General features: G+C 40.6%; 1 protein-coding gene across 2 annotated transcripts; it reads left to right on the top strand.

Moving 5' to 3' along the window:
* Positions 1-298: 298 nt before the first annotated feature.
* On the top strand, positions 299-19,366 carry LOC114274897 (syntaxin-22). Of its 2 annotated transcripts, none has more exons than XM_082881973.1 (7): positions 299-919; positions 1,612-1,705; positions 1,927-2,066; positions 2,291-2,365; positions 2,529-2,686; positions 2,814-2,914; positions 18,931-19,366. In XM_082881973.1, the coding sequence occupies exons 1-7, from the start codon at positions 720-722 to the stop codon at positions 18,994-18,996; spliced, it is 834 nt and encodes a 277-aa protein (XP_082738099.1). In that variant the 5' UTR covers positions 299-719; the 3' UTR covers positions 18,997-19,366. The 2 variants fall into 2 exon arrangements, with proteins under 2 accessions (XP_082738099.1, XP_082738100.1); XM_082881974.1 differs by having other exon boundaries at positions 328-919; positions 18,983-19,366.
* Positions 19,367-21,370: the final 2,004 nt, after the last annotated feature.

Below are 21,370 nucleotides of genomic sequence, written 5' to 3'. Positions count from 1 at the left end.
TTTTTTTTTAAAATTATAACTCATAATATTAAGGCTAAGTTTAATAATAGTGTAATATATAAAAATTTTAAAAATTACTATAAAAATTAAAATAGTATCATTTTATTTTTCTGAGCATCTTTTATACTAATAAAAAATAACCTAAACAAACTAAGGGATTGTTTGGGATGACCTAAATAAGTGTATTTTTTATCTTTTTACAAAAAAATATACAAAAAAAATAGAAAAATAATGTAATAAAAAAATAAAAAATAAAAAGATAGATTATTTTAATGTTGCCAAACTTGACCTAATTTTGAAAACAACCAAAACACCCTCATATCATTAGCGACGAAAAATAGAAAGGGCGTGGGGAGGCGTTGGGATCCGCACGGACACGGTGCACCTTCCTGCCGCTTTCCTGAATACCGTACACGTTACCTACCTACCTTCTTCCTTCCACCCAATTCCAATTCCAATTCCAATTCCAATTCAATTCAATTCAATTCGGACTATCATATTATATTCTCTCCCTCTACCTTCCCAACCTCCCTCTCTCCACCTATATTTTCTCTCCCCATAAACCTTCCCTTCAACGAAACCCCGCCAATTCTTCAACACAACTAATATATATATATATATAGATAAAGATAAACCCACAAACACAATTAATATCTGTGTTGTTTTTAACTCTGTGTGTGTGTGTATATATATATTCAACCGTTTGCAAAAAGAGAAGGATGAGTTTTGAAGATCTTGAACTGGGCCGGACTTTCAGTTTTAATGGAAGCCAACACCAACACCAAGAGAAACAGAGACAAGAGCCTTCGCAGGGCGTCGCCGCCGGCGTGTTTCAGATCAACACGGCCCTTGCCTCCTTCCAACGCCTTCTTCATTCCCTCGGAACCCCCAAGGACACCCTTCTTCTCCGCCAAAAGCTGTCTGTCCTCTCTCTCTCTCTCTCTCTCTCTCTCTCTTTTCTCGCTTTTATTGTTTTTGTTTCTGTGCTTTCAATGCTCTGCTCTTCTCCTCTCATGTATTAATACTACTCTATACATTTGTAATTCAGATAAATAAGAATAAAAATAAATAATAAAAAAATTAATATAGGTTACCTAAAGTGTGTTATTAATGAAATCAAGGGATCATCTGTATTCACGCCTTTCAATAATAATTTTTTATTTTAGGCCATAGTCTTCACATACCACTAATAGTATAGAACATCATTAATTTACTAATTGATAATATAACATAATAATTTAAAATATTTTTAATATTTATAATTTGTATAATGAGTGGAATGATAACAATATTATAATAACTAGGTTAGTTTATATCACTCATTAGGCCATAGTTTTCATCCATTGCTTATATGTGTAATTTATTTCTCCTGATTCCTTGGTAGGTTAGTTTATGTATGTGAATTTGTACTATTCATTTCTTGCGCCATACTGTCGTATTTTTGTACTTTTTCTTTCTAACTGTGTAGTGTGTAATTTTTGTCTTCTCAATTAATTGTTATTTCTTTGGATTTATCAATTGAGGTAATATAATATAGATGGATTGGTTGCCACATCATCGGTCCTTAATTTGTGATTTGTACTTCTTACATTGGATTGAATTCATTGGCAGGCACAAGACTAGGTTACATATTGGACAACTGGTGAAAGAGACATCAACTAAGCTTAAGCAAGCTACTGAAACAGATCAGCGTACTGAAGTCAGTGTGAGTTCACATGTGATTGGCATTCTCAATTAGCCACTTTTATGCTACACATAGTTACCATCCTACTTTTTTTGCTTCCTCTATTTACACTCGCTAACACTTGCATTTTTTAAGCCTCATATTGTTTGTGAGAAAATTTCCTACCCTCTGTTGAATTTGTATTTGCGTGATTTGGAAAAACTTTTCTTCTAATACCTCGAAATCTTCTCGTTCTACTCCAGGCCAGCAAGAAGATTGCTGATGCTAAGCTGGCAAAAGATTTCCAGGCAGTTCTTAGAGAATTTCAGAAGGCTCAACGGCTTGCAGCCGAGAGGGAAACAACATATGCTCCTTTTGTTCCTAAGGAAGTTCTTCTGCCCAGGTGCGTTGGCTAGATTTGTGATAAGGGTCTTAGTTTCTTCACTAAATATTGAGATGAGTTGGCCAATATTATCAGTATTGGTTGAAATTTCACAAAGTCTTGACTCTGTTATTCATTTTGCCACTTGCTAAATTCTAAGGAGTAATTAGTTGATGTCTCACACATATTTGCCGCTGATTGACTTGGAATATTTCATCTAATGTCCTCGATCAAATTTTGTGCAGCAACAATGGCAATGAGCTGGAGATAGATTCAGCGAAGAGTCATGAACAGTTAGCTCTTCTTGTGCAATCTAAAAGGTGAACAACTGAACTTAGCTAGAAACTTTAGGCCTGACTATGTAGCAATTATATGGAGACTACTACAATGGTTTTTTTTTGTTGTAAATGATTCATTGTATCATGTGTGAATTGTTATTATTATATATATTAAGCTCCTCTGGAGCAATGTAATTTAGTGCAGACAGGAGGTGGCAATGTTGGAGAATGATATTGTTTTCAATGAAGCCATTATTGAAGAAAGAGAACAAGGGATCGAAGAAATTCAACAGGAGATTGGTGAGGTGAATGAGATTTTTAAGGATCTGGCTGTGCTAGTTCATGAGCAAGGAGTTATGATCGGTAAGATATTTTTTTTAAAAATTTCTTCTTCTTCTTCTGCTTAAATTTATTTTATAAAAAAATCTTCTTTTTGTACACACTGACGCTTTCTCTAATTTTACAAGATCTCCATTTTATCTTCTTTCAGATGACATTAGCTCGAACATTGAGAGCTCTCATGCTGGAACCGCACAAGCTACTTGCCAACTGGCAAAAGCATCGAAGATCCAAAGATCCAATTCATCTATGGTAAATATTTATTAATTTTGTAATTTCTTTATCGTTTAAATTTTATAGAAAATGTCATCTAGACGTAGTTGTCTAGAGAGATAAACAAGGATACTTCTCTTTTTGTTGTCTTGTACTCTGTTTTGTGTGCATAACACCAACATAACATGCTTGTCAATGTTTTTAGTTACTGTTAGTCTATTATTATACTTTAGCATTGTTTAGTCTATTATTATACTTTAGCATTGTTTAGTCTATTATTATACTTTAGCATTGTTTATTCTTTAGTTGTTATTACTTTGTATACTTTAGCATTAAGTTGTTATTATTATGTTTGTTTGCTTTATGCTTTCGGCTCCGTGCCTCGCGTCTCGCATGCCTCGCATAGGCTATAAGAAGCGAGCTAAGCTCCCCTTGTAATTACACAACAAATTCAATATACATATACCTCATTTATTTTCTCTTTCATGGTATCAGAGCACAGGTGTTTTGCCTAGTCTCTACATTTTTTTTTTCTTCTTCGCAGACTGCTGTGTCTCTCGTCTGCATCACATTTGGACAGATTGTTGCATCTCTCGACCTTCTCTGTTTTCCCTCTTCAACCACACCAGTCTCTTCGTCTCCTCACGACGAATCCACCGCCACCAAATTCATCACCAAAAGACGTTCCACGCGCCTTCACGCGCCGCCGGAACTTAAGGTCACACGCATTCTCGTTCTCTGACGCGCTCTACGCGCCTCTGCACTGTCCCGCGCTACTGTGCGCCGCGGCCTCCTCTGCTAACGTGAGCCGCGTGTTTCTGCGTCAGCCGACGTCAGCCCTCCTGCTTTCGTGCGCCGCCTGCTGTCCGCTGCTATTGTGCGCCGCGCACCTCTCTGCTAACGTGCGCCGCGCCTTTGACCAAATTTTGACCAGCCCATTTAGTGCCTTTCTGGTCCTATTTTTTGGTCAGTTCACTCTTTTTTCCCTAATTTCGACCTTCTGAATTCACTGGTACCCTCGGATTTTTTAAATTCCACCTCGAAAGTACGATTTTGCCCTCATGGATCGCCTTGACTCCTCTCACCACCCTATTTCCGTTGTTCTTGACGGGACTAACTATGTCTTATGGGCACAAGCTATGTCTGGGTTTCTCAAAGGAAAGAAACTTTGGCGCATCATCACTGGGGATGTGTGCAAACCTATCCCCGCACCCACTGTCACGACCCAAACCCGGCCCTATGGGTTTAGCACCGTAACCGGCCAGTAATCCGAGATTACCGAAGGCCTGCTGAACAGTAATACAGTGAAACAGAGTACAGGGCCTGGCGGAAGCCAATACAGTAAATAAATAGTGTCCATTGAGCTGTGACGGTCTGTATGCAAAAAGGCTTTTCATACATTATACAAAAACAGTACAGAACAGTATACACAATATTCACATCCATTTAACTAGGGACTCAACCCCACATAACAGTACGGAAAACATTCCGTCTGTACAACACAGTATACAAAATTAACAGTCACACAGTACAGGGACCTAATCCCTGTATAACAGTACAGTAAACAGTCAGTCTATACAAAACAGTGAAACAGTACAAAAAGGGGGAAATTCTAAAACACCCCTAAGCCTTAACAGTAGGCTCGGAACCTCGCAGTGAGGCACAAAGGCTGGCTTGACAAAACTGGAGTAACCCTGACGCCTCTAGCTGCGGTCTGGTGCCTGTACACCTACATATATATATGAGCAGTGAGCTAAAGCCCAGTGAATAACATAAAGCGTAAAGGGGTTTAGAATGAATGTCCTTACAGTAATGAAAACAGTTCATTTCAATCAGTAATTCAGTTGCTCAGTACAGTAAACAGTCATATGTGGTACATCCATTAGCATAACAGTAACAGTAGGTCTTAAAAGACCGAACAGTAATGATGGCCATCAGTCAGTAAACAGTAGTGGCTCCACGAGGGAACCGACAGAGATCTCTGTAACAGTAACAGTACAGTAAACCGTAGGTACTAAGGATGCCACAGTATAGTTCAGAAATAAAGGACATACATTCATTCAGTAATACCAGTTCAGTAAACAGTTCAGTTCAGTATTCAAAAGATAATCAGTTGAACATATCTTTACACAATTGTTACTCACAGAGTTCGGGCTACAGTATGCTAGAGCGTGTCTCCCCAGTCGCCAACCCTACACAGTTCACAAGTTGAACACACTAAGCTACACAGTTGGGAAATATAATAACTTAATCCCTAATGCCTCGGTGTGTTCTACGTCTATATCCTCAACAAGATGTCTTAAACTAGGCCTAAGAATGCCTAGAATGGGATGAGGATGCAAAGATGTACATTTAAAAGCATTTTCAGAAAAACAGAGTCCCGCTCGAGCTCAGGTTTACCCGCTCGAGCGGACATGCAACAAAGGTACACACTCGAGCGTAAACTTTCCCGCTCGAGCGTACTGTGAAAGTACTGGACGGGTGAAATCTCCGCTCGACGCCCGCTCGAGCTTGAGACATGACTTCGCTCGAGCGCCCAATCCTCCGCTCGAGCGGACTGTAAAACAGTGCAAGATGCTGGAAGCTCGATTTTCCCGCTCGAGCGGCACTTCCCCCGCTCGAGCGGACAACTGAAATCTGGAAGTCCCAGATTCGATCTCCAGGTCTAAAACCAAGCTCAAAAGCATCAAAACCAATCCTCTTGGGCCCATTTTCTGGAAAACACTTAAAAACACATAGGATATCATGTTTCAAAGCTCAATTTTTAAGAAATCAAAGCCCAAGGGTGTTTAATTCAAACCCAATTTCAAATCATTTTCAAGAACAATCTTCAAACATGACATGCATGATCTTAAATCGTTTTCAAAGCTTTAATGCTGTTTCAAAAGAGCTCAAACCTTCAAAGATAAGATGAACTCATGGAGTATGACCAAAAGATGGACATGCATGTGAGGTATGGTGAACTACCACCTCAAAACTTCAATATATGTACATGCATGCAACACTTAAGCTTCAATTGATGCTCTCAGGAGCCAATTCTTTTTCAAAACATGGTGAAATCATGGACTTAAACATGATTATGAACATGCATGTAACCTTTTGCCATGAAAACAACTCAAACATCTACAATACAAACATGCATGCAAAGATTGAGCTTCAATTCACCATTAATGGACCAATTCATGACTTAGCTCTACAACTAGACATGAACCATACAAGAACCAGTTCAAACACAAGAATGAGAAGATAAAATCCTTACCTAGAGCTTGTATTCAAGGTTTAGGAGTCCAATTAGGCAAATCTCCTATGATCTCTTCAAGCCTTTCAAGCCAATTCTCTAGAACAATTCTCTCTCTCTCTCTCTAACTCTCCTCTTGGGTCGGTTGAGTGCAAGAATGGGAGAAGAAAAGTTTGGTTTGATCACATACGTGGAGTGTAAAAGGCTCAAGTGTGTGTATATGAGATAGTGGTAAAATGGTAAATATGGCAAACTCTTTAATTGGCTTATTTTAATCTAATTTAATCATACCTAATCAGTTCTCAGATAAATATACCATAAAATCACATTAATTATGAGGGTCACGGAACATCAATCGATTTCTAATTCGGCCGCCGATAAGGCCGCCGATAAGGCCTTCAATTAGCAGTTTAAACATATAAGCATGAACAGATAATCATACGGTCAAACAGATAAAATGCAATTTAACTAACATATACTCAATCAATTCGGTTTCCAATTTCAATCAGTCAGTTCAGTACTTTAATCAGTCCAATTATCAGTCATAATCAATTCAGTTTAACGGTAATCGGTAATCAATCAGTCAGTAATCGGTAAACAGTATGAGGGTTGTTACAGTCTCCCCTCCTTATAAAGAGTTTAGTCCTCTAAACTCGAGTTACCTTCATTCTGGAAGAAAACAGGATTCAGTGGAAACAGTTCAGGATATCTTTTGGCCATGTCATCTTCCCTTTCCCAAGTGGCATACATGCCACCATGGTTTTGCCAGTCAACTTTCACTAACGGGATCTCTTTGTTCCTCAGTTTCTTGATCCGTCTGTTTACAATCTGTATAGGCCGTTCCTCGTATGTGTAGTCATCACTCAACACTACGTGGGTAGGCTCTATTACATGGAAGGGATCCCGAAGATAGTCTCTTAACATAGAAATGTGGAAAACATTATGCATGTGTTCCATTTCAGGAGGGAGCGCAACTTGATACGCCACCGGATTAATTTTCTCAATAATCTCATAAGGTCCGACGTATCTCGGTGCTAACTTGCCTTTGACTCCAAAACGAGTCTGGCCTTTCATTGGTGTCACTTTCACAAAAACGTGATCACCCACTTCATACTCTATGTCCCGTCTTCTGACATCTGCATAACTTTTCTGTCTACTCTGTGCAGTTTTCAATCTTTGCTGTATCAGTTTCACTTTTTCAGTTGTTTCATATACAATCTCGGGCCCAAGCAAAGGCCCATCTCCAACTTCTGCCCAGCAAATTGGAGATCTACATTTTCTGCCATACAATGCCTCAAAAGGCGCCATACCAATACTCGAATGGTAGCTGTTGTTGTAGGCGAATTCAGCTAAGGGCAAGTGACTTTCCCAGTTTCCCTGAAAATCAAGGACACACATTCTCAGTAGATCCTCCAGAGTTTGGATGGCCCTTTCAGATTGGCCATCTGTCTGAGGATGATAGGCACTACTCAGTCTCAGTTCAGTACCCAGTGCAGTTTGTAGGCTTTGCCAAAACCTCGATGTAAACTTCGAATCCCTGTCAGAAACAATAGACACAGGCACTCCATGCAGTCTAACAATTTCATCAATATAGATAACAGCCAATTTGTCCGCATTATAAATCGTCTTGACAGGTAAGAAGTGAGCAGATTTGGTTAGTCTATCAACAATAACCCAAATTGAATCCATACCTTTTCTGGAGCGAGGCAATCCGACGATAAAATCCATCGTGATATGCTCCCATTTCCACTCTGGTATAGGTAAGGGTTGCAATAATCCGGCAGGTCGTTGATGTTCAGCTTTGACCTGTTGACAATGAAGACATTTGGACACAAAGTCGGCAATTTCTTTCTTCATTCCCGGCCACCAGAAATTCTGTTTCAGATCTTGGTACATTTTCGTGTTCCCCGGATGGATAGACAATTTCGAATTGTGGCCTTCTTGCAGAACTCTTCTTTTCAGTTCAGTATCATTTGGTACACACAGTCTTTCTTGAAATTTCAGTACATTATTCTCAAATTTGAATCCCGGTCTCGGTTTAGATTCTCTTTCTTCGATGATCTTCTTCAAGAAGTCATCCAGTTGCTGTTTTTCTTTAATCTCTTCAATCAGTGCCGGTTGAGCAGAAATAGCAGCTAAGGTTCCACCTTGTTCTCTCAAAACAATTTCAATTTCAGATTTTTCAAGGTCACAAAGCAACTCTTTCTGTCCTGTGAGCAAACATGCTAAGTTCCCAATCGATTTCCGGCTCAATGCATCGGCAACGGTATTGGCCTTTCCCGGATGGTACAATATCTGTAGGTCATAATCCTTGATCAGTTCTAGCCATCTCCGCTGTCTCATGTTCAGTTCTTTCTGTGTGAAGAAATATTTCAAACTCTTGTGGTCGGTATATACTTCACATGTTACCCCGTATAGGTAGTGACGCCAGATTTTCAGTGCAAATACTACTGCAGCAAGTTCCAGATCATGGGTCGGGTAGTTCTTTTCATGTGGTCTCAGTTGTCGGGAAGCATAAGCAATAACTCTCCCATTCTGCATTAAAACACATCCCAAACCCTTATGAGAAGCATCACTAAATATAGTATAACCATCCGTACCTGAGGGTAAAGTCAAAACTGGTGCAGTCACAAGTCGAGTTTTCAACTCCTGGAAAGCAGATTCTCTTTGGTCGGTCCAGTCAAATGATGTCCCCTTTTGAGTTAACTGAGTCAATGGTAGAGCAATTTTGGAGAAATCTTTGACAAATCTTCTGTAATATCCAGCCAATCCCAAAAAGCTTCGGACTTCAGTCACATTTGTCGGTCTAGGCCAGTTCACTACAGCTTCAATTTTCTGCGGATCAACAGAAATTCCATCTTTGCTAACAACATGCCCCAAAAACATAACATGGTCAAGCCAAAATTCACATTTAGACAGTTTAGCATACAGTTTCTGTTCTCTTAAAGTTTGTAGGGCAAGTCTCAGATGATGTTCATGTTGTCCTATGCTTTTGGAGTAGATCAATATGTCATCGATAAATACAACAATAAAGTCATCAAGGTACGGTTTAAAAATTCTGTTCATGAGGTCCATAAAAGCAGCTGGTGCGTTCGTGACTCCAAAAGGCATAACTAAAAATTCGTAATGTCCATACCTCGTTCTAAAAGCAGTTTTATCAATGTCTTCCGGCTTAACCTTCAGTTGATGATATCCGGATCTAAGATCAATCTTGGAAAATACTTTAGCACCCTGTAACTGATCAAACAGGTCATCAATACGCGGTAACGGGTATTTATTCTTTACAGTTACCTTGTTCAATTCACGGTAGTCAATGCACAGTCTCAGTGAGCCATCTTTCTTCTTGACAAACAAAACAGGAGCACCCCATGGCGAAGTGCTAGGTCTGATGAACTTTTTATCTAACAGTTCTTGCAATTGCACTTTCAGTTCCTTCAGTTCAGTTGGAGCCATTCTGTAAGGAGCTTTAGAAACTGGCTGTGTTCCGGGAATCACGTCCACGGTGAATTCAATCTCCCTGTCAATCAAATCCCCTGGCAAATTGTCTGGAAGAACATCTGGGAATTCTCTGACTATAGGAATACAGTTCACATTAGCATTATCATCAGTAGATACAGTCAGTACAGAACACAAATATCCCTTACAGCCCTTTCTAATCAATTTTACAGCTTTCACAGATGAAATCAGATACGGGGGAGGTACTACTCCAACCCCATTAAACACGAATTCAGGCAGACCAGGTGGACGGAAAACAACTTGCTTGGTCACACAGTCAATAGTGGCATGATATTTTTGTAACCAATCCATTCCCAATATTATGTCAAAATGATCAATGTTCAATGGCAGTAAATCAATAGACAGATGCACATCCCCAACAATAATTTCACATGCGGGGTACATATAAGCACATGTCATGGATCCCCCTACGGGTGATGATACGGCTAGCAGATAGTTCATAGGTTCTAAGGGTCTATTCAATTTCCGTGAGAAAGCATGCGATACATAAGAATGCGTAGACCCCGAATCAATCAGTACATATGCATTTTGAGTACAGATAGAGAGAATACCTGACACAACGGTCTCGGTATTCTGCACATCTCCCGGTACTAGTGCGAACACTCGGCCTTGCCTCACAGGCTCTTTCCCGGTAGCTCTGGGGTTAGGCTTTGGTGCTACAGTTGATGCTGCTGCGCTTGGTGCAGCTTTACTACTGGCTTGTGGAGCAGAGGGGCAGTCTTTAATCATGTGGCCCACCTTGCCACACCTGTAGCAGGCTCCAGATATTCTGTAGCAAACCCCTTTGTGCTTCTTGCCACACTCAGAACAGGGTGGTATGAAACCACTCCCTTGGCTGGGGCTAGTTGTCGACCCCGTATTCTGTTTCTTGTTGGCTGGGTTGTGCTTGCCTTTCTTGAATTTGAAACCCTGCCTTTTACCATGCCATTCAGTTGTTGGCGTTTCAGATTGTTTCACTGCTGCAATGTTCGACTCGGCCATCAATGCCCGGTCGAGAACACCCACAAAAGTCGGTAGTTTCAAAACATTTATTCGATCCAGAATTGCAACATTAAGGCCACCTTCAAATTTCCTGGCCTTCTTATACTCAGTATCCACCATATGCGGTGCATAACGGGCAAGTTCAGTAAATTTTGTTTCATATTCGGCAACCGACGTGGTGCCCTGTTTCAGTTGCTCAAATTCAGTCACTTTCCTATCCCTGACACACTGTGGGAAGTACTTTTCAAAAAAGGACTCCTTGAACTGAGCCCAAGTCATAACAGCATTTGTATCACGAATCAACATCCACCACCTTCTAGCTTCTTCTTGAAGGGTGTAGGTAGCTAACAATACCTTGTTCGCTTCCGAGCACGGAAACACTTCAAATAATTTCTCTGTTTCCAGAACCCAAGCTTCAGCTTTTAACGGTTCAAGGCCTCCCTGAAAGGATGGCGGTTTCATTTTGCTGAACTTCTGGGTCAAAGCAATTATGTCCCCATCATTCACATTCACATTAAGTTCCGGCTGTACCGGAGGAGGAGGAGGAGGCTGTTGGTTCTGTTGTTCAAGTCTAGCAGTTATCAGTTCTATCATTCTTTCCATTCTTTCCATTCTTGCCTCAGTAGATGAGGACTCAGGTTCATTTGCATTATCCATTTCACTATAAGCAGTTATAACAGTTTTAAACATAAGCGGTCATTTGTTTACCAGTTTAACACATTAGCAGATATTCAGTCATAACCTAACCACACACTTTTCAAGTTCATGAAATGCCCTAATCACTTTTCTAGGACACCCTATAGCTCATTTGGACACGTGTGTGCGGTATAACTCGTGGTTAAGTATCGCTCTGATACCACTCTGTCACGACCCAAACCCGGCCCTATGGGTTTAGCACCGTAACCGGCCAGTAATCCGAGATTACCGAAGGCCTGCTGAACAGTAATACAGTGAAACAGAGTACAGGGCCTGGCGGAAGCCAATACAGTAAATAAATAGTGTCCATTGAGCTGTGACGGTCTGTATGCAAAAAGGCTTTTCATACATTATACAAAAACAGTACAGAACAGTATACACAATATTCACATCCATTTAACTAGGGACTCAACCCCACATAACAGTACGGAAAACATTCCGTCTGTACAACACAGTATACAAAATTAACAGTCACACAGTACAGGGACCTAATCCCTGTATAACAGTACAGTAAACAGTCAGTCTATACAAAACAGTGAAACAGTACAAAAAGGGGGAAATTCTAAAACACCCCTAAGCCTTAACAGTAGGCTCGGAACCTCGCAGTGAGGCACAAAGGCTGGCTTGACAAAACTGGAGTAACCCTGACGCCTCTAGCTGCGGTCTGGTGCCTGTACACCTACATATATATATGAGCAGTGAGCTAAAGCCCAGTGAATAACATAAAGCGTAAAGGGGTTTAGAATGAATGTCCTTACAGTAATGAAAACAGTTCATTTCAATCAGTAATTCAGTTGCTCAGTACAGTAAACAGTCATATGTGGTACATCCATTAGCATAACAGTAACAGTAGGTCTTAAAAGACCGAACAGTAATGATGGCCATCAGTCAGTAAACAGTAGTGGCTCCACGAGGGAACCGACAGAGATCTCTGTAACAGTAACAGTACAGTAAACCGTAGGTACTAAGGATGCCACAGTATAGTTCAGAAATAAAGGACATACATTCATTCAGTAATACCAGTTCAGTAAACAGTTCAGTTCAGTATTCAAAAGATAATCAGTTGAACATATCTTTACACAATTGTTACTCACAGAGTTCGGGCTACAGTATGCTAGAGCGTGTCTCCCCAGTCGCCAACCCTACACAGTTCACAAGTTGAACACACTAAGCTACACAGTTGGGAAATATAATAACTTAATCCCTAATGCCTCGGTGTGTTCTACGTCTATATCCTCAACAAGATGTCTTAAACTAGGCCTAAGAATGCCTAGAATGGGATGAGGATGCAAAGATGTACATTTAAAAGCATTTTCAGAAAAACAGAGTCCCGCTCGAGCTCAGGTTTACCCGCTCGAGCGGACATGCAACAAAGGTACACGCTCGAGCGTAAACTTTCCCGCTCGAGCGTACTGTGAAAGTACTGGACGGGTGAAATCTCCGCTCGACGCCCGCTCGAGCTTGAGACATGACTTCGCTCGAGCGCCCAATCCTCCGCTCGAGCGGACTGTAAAACAGTGCAAGATGCTGGAAGCTCGATTTTCCCGCTCGAGCGGCACTTCCCCCGCTCGAGCGGACAACTGAAATCTGGAAGTCCCAGATTCGATCTCCAGGTCTAAAACCAAGCTCAAAAGCATCAAAACCAATCCTCTTGGGCCCATTTTCTGGAAAACACTTAAAAACACATAGGATATCATGTTTCAAAGCTCAATTTTTAAGAAATCAAAGCCCAAGGGTGTTTAATTCAAACCCAATTTCAAATCATTTTCAAGAACAATCTTCAAACATGACATGCATGATCTTAAATCGTTTTCAAAGCTTTAATGCTGTTTCAAAAGAGCTCAAACCTTCAAAGATAAGATGAACTCATGGAGTATGACCAAAAGATGGACATGCATGTGAGGTATGGTGAACTACCACCTCAAAACTTCAATATATGTACATGCATGCAACACTTAAGCTTCAATTGATGCTCTCAGGAGCCAATTCTTTTTCAAAACATGGTGAAATCATGGACTTAAACATGATTATGAACATGCATGTAACCTTTTGCCATGAAAACAACTCAAACATCTACAATACAAACATGCATGCAAAGATTGAGCTTCAATTCACCATTAATGGACCAATTCATGACTTAGCTCTACAACTAGACATGAACCATACAAGAACCAGTTCAAACACAAGAATGAGAAGATAAAATCCTTACCTAGAGCTTGTATTCAAGGTTTAGGAGTCCAATTAGGCAAATCTCCTATGATCTCTTCAAGCCTTTCAAGCCAATTCTCTAGAACAATTCTCTCTCTCTCTCTCTAACTCTCCTCTTGGGTCGGTTGAGTGCAAGAATGGGAGAAGAAAAGTTTGGTTTGATCACATACGTGGAGTGTAAAAGGCTCAAGTGTGTGTATATGAGATAGTGGTAAAATGGTAAATATGGCAAACTCTTTAATTGGCTTATTTTAATCTAATTTAATCATACCTAATCAGTTCTCAGATAAATATACCATAAAATCACATTAATTATGAGGGTCACGGAACATCAATCGATTTCTAATTCGGCCGCCGATAAGGCCGCCGATAAGGCCTTCAATTAGCAGTTTAAACATATAAGCATGAACAGATAATCATACGGTCAAACAGATAAAATGCAATTTAACTAACATATACTCAATCAATTCGGTTTCCAATTTCAATCAGTCAGTTCAGTACTTTAATCAGTCCAATTATCAGTCATAATCAATTCAGTTTAACGGTAATCGGTAATCAATCAGTCAGTAATCGGTAAACAGTATGAGGGTTGTTACACCCACGGACTCCGCTGCCACCACGGACTCCGCTGTCAAATATATCGATCATCTGGAGGATTGGGATAGTAAAAACTATCAGATCATTACCTGGTTTCTCAATACTTCTATTACATCTATCAGCCTTCAGTTTGGTCGGTTCCAACTTGACTCTGCTTCCTCTCCCGCCAAGGACATCTGGGATTTTTTACAAGAACGCTATCAGACTACTGGCCTTGCGCACCAATATCAGCTTCTGAGTCATCTTCACCGTATGCGCCAAGAAACAACTCAGACCATTAATGATTTCCTCTCCCAAATGTATTATGTTTGGGATCAGCTTGCTCTTTCTGAACCTCCATGGGATTGTACTAAGGATGCTGCCTTGTTTACTACTTACCGTGACCAACATCGCTTGGTTCAGTTTCTCATGGCTCTTACTTCCCGTTTTGAGCCCGTACGAGCATCTCTTCTCCATCGCACTCCTTTACCCACTCTTGAGCAAGCAATTTCTGAACTCCTGTCAGAGGAAACTCGGTTTGGTACTCTCCATCCGCACCCTGTGGACTCTGTTCTTGCTACTCCCCAGACTAAGAGTTCTCCTTCCCCACCTTCATCCCAGAAGTCAACCTTCTGCAACTACTGTCAAAATCGCAGTCTTCCGTCGACTCATCTTCTGGTTCATTGTCCTGTTCGCCTCTGTCGGTTTTGCAACAAGACTGGTCCTGGTCATCTTCAGCAAGATTGCTTCCGCAATCCCGCCCGTGCTTCTCGCAATGGTCCTTCCCCCGGGCATTTTTCCCGCAACACCTCACATCGTTCTGGGCCTCCGTTTAAATCACTCCCTGCTCAACGCACTGCTGCTGCTGCCTCAGAGGATTTACTTTCCCCTGTCCCTATAGATCCTTCCACTCCAGTCTTCTCTCACACAGATGTCGAAGCCATGTTTCAACATCTTTGGCAAAAATCCGGTACCCTTTCCTCTCCTGCCTTGTCTGTCACCGCAGGTAACACTTCTTGGTACTTTGACTCCGCTTGTTGTAATCACATGACCTTTGACTCTACTATTTTTACTCCTATCTCTTTTACTCCTCATGTTCCTTCTATCCATACTGCTAATGGGTCTCTTCTGTCTGTAAGTCATGTTGGTTCTGTTTCCACCTCTCACTTATCTTTATCTCATGTCTATCTTATGCCTGCTCTCACTTTAAATCTTATCTCCATTAGTCAATTATGTGAGCATGGTCTAACTGTTACCTTTTCTCCTACTGGTTGTTTGGTGCAGGACCCTCGGACGGGGCAAACCCTTGGGATAGGCCGTAAGCATGGACGCCTCTACGAACTTATCCATCTTCATGTTCCGGATTCCTCTCAGATCACAGCTCCTACCACTGCTACCACTGCTCCTCGTTTATCTCCTTTTCAGCTTTGGCACTGTCGTTTAGGCCATCTTTCTGCTGGTCGTTTAAAAACTTTAATTTCTAGTGGTCATTTAGGTCCTGTCAGCTCTGATGCTTTCGATTGTGTGTCCTGTCAACTTGCTAAACCACCTGCTTTGTCGTTTAATAAAAGTGACTCTGTTTCTCTTGCACCATTTGATCTCATCCATTCTGATATTTGGGGACCCTCTCCTACTCCCACTATGGGCGGAGCCCGCTACTTTGTTGTTTTTATTGATGATTTTTCCCGTTTTACATGGTTGTTCCTTATGAAAAGTCGCTCTGAGCTCAAACAACTTTATTACAATTTTGCTGCAATGGTTAACACACAATTTTCTAAAACTATTAAGATTTTTCGCTCCGACAATGCCATGGAATATAAAGATTTTGACTTTCTTTCCTTCCTTCAGAGTCATGGTACTCAACCTTATCGTTCCTGTCCCGGTACGTCTCAACAAAATGGACGTGCTGAACGGAAACATCGGCATATTCTCGACACTACTCGTGCTCTTCTTCTATCTTCCTCTTGTCCGGAACATTTTTGGGGAGAGGCAGCTCTCACTGCTGCTTACACTATCAATTGTATCCCTACACCTGTCATTCAGAATCACACCCCTTATGAGCGTCTGCACAGCACCCGTCCTCCTTACACCAACCTTCGGGTCTTTGGCTCTGCCTGTTTTGTTCTTCTCCAACCTCATGAACGTACCAAACTTGAACCTCGTTCCCGCCTTTGTTGCTTCTTGGGCTATGGTATTGAACATAAAGGGTATCGTTGTTGGGATCCTCTCTCCCAACGACTTCGTATCTCTCGTCATGTGGTCTTTTGGGAACACAAAATGTTTTCCTCTCTCTCTCTCTTCCGTTTGTCCGTTCCCTCACCCTCTCTGTTTTTTACTGATCCTTCCACTGATCTATTTTCTGATGATCTTCCTCCACCACCCACGCCAGCTTCTCTCGAGATCGCCTTGCCTGCTGGACTGTCCCATGCCCCTGCTCCCTCTGATGGTCCTGCTCTTGCTTCCTCGGACTCCTCCCCTCCTGCTGAGTCTCTTCCTCTGGCTCCTCCTCCGTCTGCTAGACCACGCCGGGTAACACAACCTTCTACTCGTCTTCGTGACTTTATTGTTGGCTCTACTGCTTTTTCTACTTATGAACCGACCTCCTATCGTGAGGCTCGCTCTAATCCTCTTTGGCAGCAAGCTATGACTACTGAATTGCAGGCATTAGCCAAAACCCATACTTGGGACATTGTTGATCTTCCTCCTGGCAAGTCTGCCATTGGCTGCAAATGGGTATACAAAATCAAGACTTGTTCTGATGGATCTATTGAGCGCTACAAAGCCCGCCTTGTTGCCAAAGGATTTAACCAAGAATATGGTATTGACTATGAAGAGACCTTTGCTCCTGTTGCTCGTCTCACCTCTGTTCGCAGCTTGATTGCTGTTGCTACCTCCCGCCGCTGGGATCTTTATCAAATGGACGTCACCAATGCTTTTCTTAATGGTGTTCTTCTCGAGGAGGTTTACATGCAACCTCCCCCCGGGTCTACTTATCCACCTCATAAAGTCTGCAAGCTTCGGCGTGCCTTATACGGTCTCAAACAAGCTCCACGCACTTGGTTTGCCAAGTTCAGCTCTACTATTCATGACTATGGTTTCACCTCCAGCTCTTATGATACTGCTCTTTTTATCCGAAAAGCAGCTCAAGGGACCACCCTGCTTTTACTTTATGTGGATGACATGATTATCACCGGTGATGATATCGATGGTATTCTTCGCCTTAAACAGTTTCTTAGCCACCATTTCGAGATGAAAGACCTTGGTCCTCTCAGCTATTTCTTGGGTCTTGAAATCTTCCATGATTCTACGGGTTCTTTTATCTCTCAAGCTAAGTATACCTCTGATCTTCTCACCCGTGCTGGTCTTACGGATTGCAAGACTGCTTCCACTCCCCTCGAGCCTCAGAGTCGTCTTACACCTCTTGATGGCACTCTTCTCTCTGATGCTACCCTATATCGTCAGCTGGTTGGCAGTCTTGTCTATCTCACTGTTACTCGTCCTGATATTGCCTATACAGTTCATATTGTCAGCCAGTTTATGTCGGCTCCTCGTACCCCTCATTATGCTGCCTTACTTCGTATCCTTCGGTATCTCAAAGGCACCATGTTTCATGGTCTTCATTATTCCGCCCGCTCCTCTCTCCGGCTTCGTGCTTTTTCCGATGCTGATTAGGCTGGAGATCCTACTGACCGCCGGTCTACTACTGGGTTCTGCTTTTTTCTGGGTGATTCTCTTATTTCTTGGCGCAGCAAGAAACAATCTCTTACTGCTCGTTCCAGTACTGAGGCCGAATACCGTGCTCTTGCTGATACTACTCAGGAACTTCTCTGGCTTCGTTGGCTTCTTGCTGATCTGGGTGTTCCCTCCTCTGGTGCTACTGACCTTTTTTGTGACAATCACAGTGCTCTTCAAATTGCTCACAATGATGTTTTTCATGATCGCACCAAACATATTGAGATTGATTGTCATTTCATTCGCCAGCATGTTACCTGTGGTACTGTCCACCTTCTCCCTATTGCTTCCATCGATCAACCCGCTGATATCTTCACTAAAGCTCATCCTCCTGGCCGCTTCACTGATCTTGTTTCCAAACTCAACTTGGTTGATGCTTTCCCTCCTTGAGTTTGCGGGGGGATGTTAGTCTATTATTATACTTTAGCATTGTTTAGTCTATTATTATACTTTAGCATTGTTTATTCTTTAGTTGTTATTACTTTGTATACTTTAGCATTAAGTTGTTATTATTATGTTTGTTTGCTTTATGCTTTCGGCTCCGTGCCTCGCGTCTCGCATGCCTCGCATAGGCTATAAGAAGCGAGCTAAGCTCCCCTTGTAATTACACAACAAATTCAATATACATATACCTCATTTATTTTCTCTTTCAGTTACATTGCTTCTGAAAATTTTCAATTTACAGTTGAGCTTGTTTTTGCATTGAAACCAAGTACCTTGTACCTATTCCATTGTATAGTTGAGCACCTACCAAACACAATCTATGGTTTTATGTATTAATTTTAGACCATCATAGTTACACTTTGAGTAACTCTAGCCCTTGGCAGTGTTGGCATTACATGGTGGAGTTTTTTGTTTCATTGGAAACTTATTAAAGCTGAGTTCATATAGCCATCCATCTTTAAACTATATAAAGTATCGAGTAGAATTGTTTTGGTAAATTCTAATTGAAAGTAACAGAGTTGGTTTCATGCAGCTAATTTGAGTGAGTCTGTTTATTTTAAGTTGTAGAAATGTGTGACATCTCGCATAACCTTTTACTTTTTTTCTTTTTTCTTTTGAGAAAAATATTTGAAATTTTTTCACCTTTTTATTTTTTGGTATGCAGACATGTCTAATGTTGGTAATCTTTGGGATCATTCTTCTTATTGTGGTTGTAGTTGTGGTAGCATGACCAGCAATGTTGGTCTTAAATTGCTGCCCTTTTCGTTGATTCTTTGGTGAAGCTGCTACCAAAATGCTGCCTGACTTGAGATGATCACATCTGGTCCGACCACAAAGCACATGATGTGATTCCTGGTTGATCGCCTATGTACAGGTTTGTTTCAAATGTGGGTGATACTGATCAACGAGAAGAAAGGAACACCTATTTTAGGCGCAAGAGAAGTCTTTAGAAGTCAAATACTAATTTAGGAGATTTATTTATTTCGTGTTTTCTATTTTTCTATTGATTTATGGAACATGTGTATTTGGATGGTGGATGGTGTAAGGAAGATTTTTACTTTTGAGTGAATTAATATTGATTGAAAATATTTTTCCAAAAACCCTAGTTGTGGTTCTTGTGCTGTTTTTCATCTTCTGGTTCTACACCAGTGGGGCAGGCCATCTGTTACCATGAGGCTGACTAATGCGAACTCTATGCTGTCAATAAATGTGAAATTTTGCAAGAATCATCATGCAAGGCTGATGACAGAGAGTTCGGGAGATAATTTCCAATTCCGGGGTTTAGTAGAAGACGCAAGAATCATCATGCAAGGCTGTGCATGCGAAATCAAACATATTCTGAGAGAAGGGAACACATGTGCGGATGCTCTCGCGAAATTTGGAGCGGAGCAACCGGAGGATTTACTTGTTGTAAATGAACCCCCGATGGAGATACGGGGCCTTTTGGTAGCCGATATATTAGGTGTTTCGAGGGAGAGGGCCTAGCCTCCTTTCCCTCTTTTATTTTCCGATGTACCTAAAAAAAAAATGTGAAATTTTGCAAAATTTTCATTTGATCGCAAGAAGCCGCCTTTGCTTAAACTTGGTCATCATAGCATTCACCTTCTTGTTGCCTGGGTAGACTGAGGCATGTGTACATGAATAGAGGGTGGACCTTCCCCGTTTTTGCAGCTAGAGATGAGTGTTGCAATTGATTCCTGCATCAAGCAGTCATGTTGTAGAGTTGTCCTTGAAACATTGAAATGCAGAATGTAGATTGACCTGAGAGGCTTGCATGAGGCACTCGAGACACCACCTTTGTTTTTTGGCTATCTTAGAACGGTTAATCATATTTTAACATTGCATTAGAGCAGTTATTAGAACAGCTTTGTAATTTGTATTTATTTATTTTTTTATATAAAAAAGATGTGTTCCTGATGCTTCCCACAACTCATATTGCCATCTATTGATTAATTCTAAAAGTGAGTTGCTTCCCACTGTTTGGTGCAGTTTTTATTTTATTTTTATTTATTTTGCGGGCAATCAACTTTCAGATAATGTGGGTCGGGGGTTTTACACCAGGTGTGTCAATTTAGGATGTCTCCAACCCACACTAAAATAGTATACTAATAAACAATTTATTATAAAATAAATAATTATTAAAAATAATTTCTTACAAAAAAATTTAAGAACAAAATAAACAATTTACAACTTTTTAATCAACTAAACCGTGTCCAACAAATACACTCCTCCATTTTCTAGTCAAGTCTTCTATTTCAAAAACTATTTTTTATTTTGTTTTGTTCATATAATCAAACTATCATTTTATTGAACTATTCACAAGCACGTCTAAAGCTGCAACAATGACAAGTTCTCTCTCTCTCTCTCTCTCTCTCTCTCTCTCTCTCTCTCTCTCTCTCTCTCTCTCTCTCTCCTCTTTAAGACTTCTGACTTTTCCTTATTAACGACATCAGCAATGATAGAGGGCCCGAATTTTTTAGGTTCGAATGGTTCAAATTGACCAAAACGACGTCGTTTTGGACACAAAACGACGTCGTTTTGGTCAATTCGAGCCATTTGAGCCGCGAATATTGTGGCCACCAAACATTTTTCTAACGACATTAGCATCAAAACACACTATCTCCAACGCTAATATACATTTTACCTATCTAAATATTATTATAAAATATATATTTTATTTTATCTATTAACCGTTTCATATTTCTATTCCAACTATATTCTTTATTTTACCTATTCATCAAAATATTATTAACTTTATAGAATGCCACGTCAGCAACAAAGATAGAGGAAAATAATCCTAATGATTAAATACATTTTGCCTAATCTTGAAGGCTAGTTACATGTAATTAGTGAATGTGAGTTTAGTCAAAATACATAATCATGCACCTAGTGCATTCGAGTTACATTAGGCATTTTGACTACTAGGCATAATATGCCTAGTGGGTTGATAAATAAGAAAAAAATTCAACGCAAGATAAATTTTAAAAAAAATTACATATACGTGACAAATTTTATGAGTACTAATAATTAAAGGTATGAATTTTTTTTTCATCAATCTATAATAATTTTTTAACAGTACCACTCATTAGTAATTTCCCCAATAA

The sequence above is a fragment of the Camellia sinensis genome, chromosome 8, assembly GCF_055761805.1.
Source record: "Camellia sinensis isolate YWXY chromosome 8, ASM5576180v1, whole genome shotgun sequence".
NCBI lineage: Eukaryota > Viridiplantae > Streptophyta > Magnoliopsida > Ericales > Theaceae > Camellia > Camellia sinensis.
The sequence above is the reverse complement of the archived record's forward strand: the minus strand, read 5'-3'. Positions and strand labels throughout refer to the sequence as shown.

Bases quoted from the DNA above. Each gene is read 5' to 3' on its own strand.
- LOC114274897 (XM_082881973.1), top strand. From the start codon at position 720: ATGAGTTTTGAAGATCTTGAACTGGGCCGGACTTTCAGTTTTAATGGA. The intron at 2,067-2,290 runs GTGCGTTGGCTA...AATTTTGTGCAG, and splicing joins AAGGAAGTTCTTCTGCCCAG to CAACAATGGCAATGAGCTGG. The intron at 2,366-2,528 runs GTGAACAACTGA...AATTTAGTGCAG, and splicing joins CTTCTTGTGCAATCTAAAAG to ACAGGAGGTGGCAATGTTGG.